Genomic DNA, 7,507 nt, shown 5'->3' with positions numbered 1-7,507 from the left:
GCGCAATGATCACAAAGTTGTGAGCATAAATGATGCCAAGGATGAATTTTAATACAAATTTGATTCTGCTTACTCCGTTAACACTGAAATAAGATCTGTAAGAAAAATGTGTCCACTGAGAGCTGCAGATTTTTTCTTCTGTGTTTTTTCGCAGTACTTATGACGAAGTTTAAAAAAGGACTTAGATTGTTACAATTGCTGACAGCATTCAGATAATCCATTTGGTATTTTAAAGAGTCCCAATCATCAAAATTCAGCTTTAATTGCAAGATATGACTGAGCTGAGATCTGATAGAAGTATAAGCCCCACTGATTATGCAGCAGGGTTATTCAGGTGGCACTTGGTAATGTAAACTGCTGATAGCAAGCAGGAGCATTTGAGTTACCTGGATATCAAGTGCTGAAGCCTTCTACCTTCATTTTTAATAAATGAATCACTCCATCTAATAGCCTGCCTGCCTCCATTGCTATTAACAATTGGATGTATTTTATTTTATGTGCTGCAGCATCATAATCAGAACGATGACCGATTAGTGTAAGACAGTAAGTATCATCTTGAAGTTTACTGCTTTTGGCTGGAGAGGCTGTCAAATGACTTGGCACTGCTTTGGCCTTCGGCCATGAAAGCCTCTATTTCTTCAACAGTACGTGGGACGCATGTTAGCAGCTCCATTCCACTGGCTGTCACCGCGATGTCGTCCTCGATCCGGACCTGTCACAGAGAACATGCGGTTACCAAGGTATTCCAGATGGGGATGAGAAGCACATGTGGCAGTGACAGCAGCGAAAGCACAAGGCACGTTTTGGTCTGTGGTGCTGGTGCAACACCAGGCAGAGCAATGTACTGCAAGCACCAGAATTGCCCATCACCACTGGCAGCGTGGCGCTGAGCCCTGAAGGGTCCACTGGCCCCTGCCACCCTGCTGGGATCACACAAGCTTCATGGCGACCACCGGCAGAGCAGCCCCGCAGGAGGTGGTGGCCCTGCAGGTGACTCAGGTGGTGCCTCTGCTATGTCAGGTACGCCAGGGACAGGCTCAACGAGATGCTGCATCAGTGAGCTCACGCTGCGTAATTATGTGGGGCAAATAAATCTCACCCCCCAATACGAGGAGCAGCAAAAGGAACATTCTCCCCTGAACTGGCCTCCAGCCTTGTTAGCGCATGGCTTGCTAGGGACAGGTACAACAGCAGTGCCTCCTGATGCCCGAAGTGCCTGTTCTCAAAGCCGTCCTGTTGCTGAGCTGCAGTTAGCTGCTCTTTGCACTTAAACATCAGATTCTCTTTCCTCTAAACACAAACTTTCAAAGAGGAACTTCAACACAAAATAGCTTGTAGCTGATAGTTGAAACATTGCATTTTGAGCTGATGAGAAACTCCTAAGCAGGTCAGACATTCCTTTTAAAATGCAATCACTGCATTTCAGACCATGCAAGGAAAAAAGCAGATCCCTCAGTTTTCCACCTCTTGTTCTGTTAAAATGAAAAGTATGCTCCACTTCTGTTTGACTCTAATCTCTTCCTACCAGTAAATATGCCTACACAGACATTTCCCGTTATCTTATCAGAAAAATGTTAGTAAGTCGCTAAGCTGCAATAAAAGCAAATTTAGTAAGGTGTAAATCCAAGAGAACACAAGCACTGGGTACTCCCACCTTACAATTGCTTTAATTGTTTCTGACCTCTTGACATTTTCAGCTAAAAATAAAGCTGGTTAACATTTGTACTTCTGATTGCAAAATAATCCATTTGTTCAAACTAAATGAGTCATCCAGTCCTTTCCTTATTAAACTGTTTAATGATGTCTTTGCCAGATTATTTCTTTTACTTGGTATCAAGTTAAGTGTATTATAAAGCAGAATTAAATAAACAAACTCCATTGAGTTCACACATTCGATTTGGACAGCTGTAAATTTGAAAGCTGCGAAGCTCTTTGCGCTTGGTGTGCCTGAAAGGCCAGTGCCTTGCTGCAGAAGAGGAAATCAGCAACACGTTTGATGACGCTACACACTTGAAACAGATTTTACCAGGGTGGGTTGATTCATTGCTTCAATTCGGCCAGCTGAGCAAAAAATAACCCAAGGATTCAGCAACAGTCACATTGCATCTTAAGTTGAATCATGCCCTCTGCCTCACAGCAGCCCCCAGTGTCTGTCCATCCACGATTTGGACCCGGGCACAGCCTGCCTGGGTAGACCAGCCCCTGGCAAAAACCTGCTGCTGCCAGCCGAGCCCTGCAGAAGTGCCAGAATCCAGGGAACAGATCTGGTGACTTGGTAAAAGCCAAAGCATCACGTCGGCAAGCGCACCTGTACCAGTGTAAATAGAGCTGGGCACAGCATTGATGTGGAAAGTAAAAATGTTAGTGCAAAAGTCAGTCGGGGTGGTGGGGTGGTGGGTGCAGCCAAAGCTGGACCTGGCTCTGCCTATGCAGAGGGCCCCTTTCTGAGTACCCTAGTTTCACAAATGTTCACCTGCTTGAACTGAAATCCCCCAGTTATCTGCTACAGAGAAATATCTGCCACAATCCATGCACTTAACCAGTGAGATTAGCAAAAAAAAAATATTAAAATAAAATAAATTGTTGGTGTTTTCCAGTTCAGTGTTTCATGCCTTCATCAATTCCTCGGCACTCTTTTGAGAAGATGGACTGGCTTCAAAGCAGAGCAGATGAAAGCCAGTCTAAGAGGGAGAGGGGAAGAACAAAAGGGACAAGGTGTCTGTCAGTGCTGTGCCCTATCTAGGCCACAAGAGAAAATCAGGATGGGGAAGGAGCTGGAAAATGGAGTTAGAGTGATGAAAGGAACCAGGGGAAGGAAGATACAATGAGGCAAGACAGGACTGACAAGTAACAGACAGAGAGATGGGGCTGGCTAAGGAGCCCAGGAAGTGAGAAGTCAGATGCCCTGAACGAGGGGAGCGCAGGGGGGTGCTGCAGCCACCTAAGCCAGGGAACCGAGCATTACCAAACGGGGAAACCCACCAGTCTGGGGTGCTACACAGAGCAGCTCACTGTATAGGAGAAACACTCTTAGGAGATCATATAATCAATCCACAGCTGTGGATTGGTGTGGAAAGCGGCAGAGCCAGCCCCATCGCACCAGCCTGCTCACCATCAGCAATTCCAAATAGTCTTTGGGCTGTAGCTGGAAGTGCACAGACCCACCGCTCCCGTGGGGCCCTCACCCATCACTCCTAGGAAAGCTCCAGCTCCTTCTCCAGGATCTAACCCTTTCTCTGCCTGGATGCACCTCACCTGAAACTGCTTGCTGTAACAGAGAAGACAGACTTCTCACTTCCAGTGCACATTTTCCCTTTCTCCAAAAGCAATGCAAACGCAGAGGAACACAGGTTCTCAAGCAGGAGGAATTTTTTGGTTTGGTTTTTTTTTCCTTCACACCCTCCATCATGCTTCACCCTGAGCTTAAACTCAGCAGCAGCAAGAAGCAGCTTCAGAGGACCTGCAAAACCTACCCTACAGGAGAGCTCAGCATTTGGTCTTGTCTTCTGTCCAAATGGACAAAAGATGCTGGATCTGTCTGGCAAGGCTCTCTGGCTTGGGACTGCCTTTCCCAGTGGGGGACAGTGGTTATGAAATTTGCTCTCGCAGCTATCCCTGTTTGCAGGCTCTTTGTTCAACAGCGCTGCTTGTTTCAGGACTACAGAGTGGTTTGGAATCGGAGACAGCTTAAAGGAACAGCAAACTGAGGTGTGAGGTTTGCTGCACCAGCAGCTTTCAGGGTGCTCTGCAAACACCCCAGGAGAGGCTTTGCTTTTTTAGTGTGAAATGGCATGCTTCAAAAAGCACTCTGGTAAGGGTGAAGTGTCCAGGAATGCCAGGACTGTCCCTAGCATGCATTTTTCTTACCAAGGGTAGTGGCACGATCTGTCTAGATAGAGCTGATTGCACAACTGCCCAACGCCAGCAACAGATCATCATGTGGCTTGACTCAATGGACCCAACTGTGTCCCAAAGCAGGGCTGTGTGGGCATAGCCAAGGACAGCATAGGAGTTAAAATGCCAAGGCGGCAGTCAGCTATATATACAGCCTCGCACTTTGTCCTGACTTACTGTTACAGTCATGCTCCCCAGAGCCGCCTGTGTTATCTTCCAAAGGAAGGGGGTTGTAGCACTCATTCATTTCTTTTGGATGATGATATATATATAAAAGGCTTCTGAGAATCAAGAAACAATTTTGGCCAATTAAACAGTCCAGATTTGCACAATGACAGATCCCAGATGTGATTAAAAAAGACCACTGGTGACATGTCTCCTGCTTTTTTATAATCTATTGAGCATTTGTTTGATTATGGCTGTGGAAAGCAGCGGTACTATCACTGCAAGATCTTAGAGCGGGAGACTTGCCTGGGAAATGATGACGGGACGTGGGCCACACATGCTACCCCACAAAGTAAATTAGCACATGTGCTTCTGTCTGGCTGAAGGATCCACGTGTCTGTTTTTATAGCTGGTATCCTACAGAGGCAGATGCATGAAGCTAAGAGGACTTATTTCGACTCAGCCACTGACTCACCAATAATTTTTAATAAAGCAAACTTACCATGAGCAGGGTTTGACTTCTGTATTTTAGGGGGACTGGTTAGGAAATAGAGGGGCCGAGCATCAGACCCAGGAACAGGCGGGTACATTGCAGAGTTGAGGAAGGCACCTTCCTGTCACCACATTACACAAAGTGGCAGCACCAGGATGTTTTCTGTATTGACTAACAGGCTCTGTGCTACACAATGACTTACTCATCCCATGCTGCCAGTCTGCTGTCTTCTTATGCACAAGCAAGTCCTCATGTCTGGCACACTTTATTTTAAAGGTCCACATACAAACATTTTATAAAATGAGATCATGATCAGTAGGCTGAGGCCATGTATTTTAAGATCAACTGATAACACCCGGAAAAATAATCTTCAGGCACACGGTCCCTTCATCCAGGCTCAAAAAGAAGCAATAAACTATAAGCTAAATACAGATTAGAAACTGCTCTTACTTTAACCTAGTTACGTTAATTAAGACAACTTAAGAGAAAAGGGTTAAAGAAGGTTTACAAGCAACTAGCTGCTGGTTTTAAGTTGCCTACAAATATCGCTTCTCTTACAAGAACTTTAAAGAAAGCTATATATTTCATTATGACAATTGCTTTCTACAGAATTGTTTCAAAAATGCTATGTATCATTATTACTGCTGCATAATATGAAATGTTAAAAAACAGATGATCAAAATGTTTATTGCCTAGTAAACCATTTCATTCCAAAACACACATTCACCATAAACCCAGAAACAGAGCTCAACCTTCTGAAAAATAAAAATCAGGACAGAGGCAATTGCATGACTCTGTGAACCAAAGGTAGAAGCAATTAAATATCCTGCTTTTCATTTGGTTTAACATTTGTTTCTGAGTAAGAGAAGTACTGTTGTTTTGAAAAATATTGTAATATTAGCAGATCTTCAAGGTCCTGGGCTTTGTAAATCTATTTAGCTTTTAAATGAGAAAAATCTGCAAATGAAAAAAAGGTAATGTATTTAACATTAGCTGTCTTTCAGCATTTTCTCCAAGCTGCATAGAGTTTTCACATATTAAGTCTAGTCCTAGTTCTGCAGATCCTAGGGAAAAACAAAGCCTGAACATTTAAGGCCAAAAAAAGATTGAACGGTTTTACTGGGTCTTTGAGAAAACATCATATGAACTGCATGAATCAGTAATCAGCTTACGAAGAACGGAAATGTCAAACCCTAAAGGGCAGCGTCTGGAGTTACTATTTCCCTTTCCCTGAGGAATCGGTTGCTTTTCCTGAGCAACATATTCAACTGTATGGACATACCTCTATTTGCACATGTTTATTTACGAATGCAGCAAAGGCAGAGTCCAGGCAGAGCAGAGGTGCCCTGGGACGGGCACTGTGCCAGCGCCTGATGGCAGCCCTTGCCCCACAAAATTTATGACCTCAGTAAACTGGACCTTTGTTTTGCAGATAGAGAACTGAAGTACACGTGATTGAGCGACTTCCTGAAAAGGGCTGGGGAAGCTTGTGAAGGACTGAACTCCACAGCTGTCAAGTAAAGAGGTTAGGGCTTCAGACAGGGCAGCCTGTGCTCTCAGCAGCAGATCCCCTAGCAAAACTTCTTGCCTCCTCCAGAGAGATCTGTATTGGACCCAGAACAGCTGTTGTTTGGTAAAAGCCCACGACAGGGTCCCTGGGAAGCAGTTACAGCCACAAAGCCTGAGTGTCTGTGTTACAGGGACACAGGATGCGTGGGCTGCTGGTGGATCAGCTCGGAGCGTGCGCAGGAGCAGCACTGGTGCCGCCAGCACATGCCCCGCACGCCGGCAGCAAAGTGGGCGAAGGGAAACCTCACCTTCTCTCTCGTTCCTTTCTGCTCTTGCAGCTTTTACAATCTCTTTACAGCTAAATCCAGGCAGCACAAATTACAATAAATGGCTACAGTCTCGCCCTTTTTGGCACAACAGAAGAGCATCTCTTCTCAATGCAGAGACTTGTCACAGTCAAGAAAACTACCCAAAGCCCCCAAAAGACATGAACTCAAGGTGAATTCATTAAAGTTCACAAATCCCCTGTGCAGACAGCCTAACTCAGTATAACAGTGGTGTTACTTTGGTTAACGTAAGTTCATTTTAGAAGTGAATTAAACTAAACCAAATGAAGAACACTTTAATTAGTGCTGAGCTCTGCAGAGGGAAATGGACTACTTATTTCCTTTTGCAGAATGTATTTTTCTTTTAAAGGAAGATTGACTGGTGAGTTCTTTAGCTAGAACTGACACCAATACCAACCCCCATACTTAATATTTGTCAGTAAAACCACTGCGCTTCACAAGATCTTTTTTAATCATGTAGAGAGAAAGTCTTCTGACATGCTTTTGAGAGAAAACTTCACTCACTCTGGATAAACTAGAATGAACCAGCATGTAGATAACTAATCATGCTACACAGCACAAACTGCATCTTCTACTTATGTAGAATCAAATCAGAATTGTAAAGATGGAAAAATTAATTTTGATCGTGTTATAATGCAGCTTTTCTCTAGAATTCAGAAATATTCCGATGTACTTCAGTCTCAGATTTTATTTCCATTCTTCTCCTGGACAAAATCAAGTAACAACATCTGGCTCAGGGTATGTGTGTATTATTATTTTTTTCTCTCTAAGTAAAATGTATTGTTCACAGGGGGATCAGAGATTTAGATTTTTGCTCAATCGTTTTGGGGCAACTCCCCCTTTTAGCAAAGTTTGTTGGCTAGCTCTCCTTACAAGTCATCATTACAGGAAGCTAAGCAAAAAACAGGGGAGAAAGTTAGACTTTGCTTGAAATCTCTGGAACAAGAGTGCCTGATCCAGCAACTTATTACTAAGGTAGAGATCCTGTGCTGTCACTCCTATTCCACACAAACGCAGACAGCGGGTGAGCCATGTACATGCCTCAAGCTGCAGAGCTCGAGTGGGCATTCACAGCAAGTCATAGAAAAATGTGGGCTTT

The 7,507-nt window shown here is 44.2% G+C and overlaps 1 protein-coding gene across 1 annotated transcript in view; it reads right to left on the bottom strand.

Moving 5' to 3' along the window:
• Positions 1-30: 30 nt before the first annotated feature.
• The window catches only part of PEPD (peptidase D), a 141,447-nt gene continuing 133,970 nt past the window's right edge, over positions 31-7,507 (bottom strand). The window contains exon 15 of the mRNA XM_056360502.1: positions 31-712. Coding sequence (XP_056216477.1) covers positions 563-712 — 150 coding nt within the window. The 3' untranslated portion in view covers positions 31-562. The remainder of the gene's footprint in view (positions 713-7,507) is intronic.

Source organism: Falco biarmicus, chromosome 15 (genome assembly GCF_023638135.1).
Source record: "Falco biarmicus isolate bFalBia1 chromosome 15, bFalBia1.pri, whole genome shotgun sequence".
Classification (NCBI taxonomy): Eukaryota; Metazoa; Chordata; class Aves; order Falconiformes; family Falconidae; genus Falco; species Falco biarmicus.
This window is presented reverse-complemented; position numbering and strand designations above follow the sequence as displayed.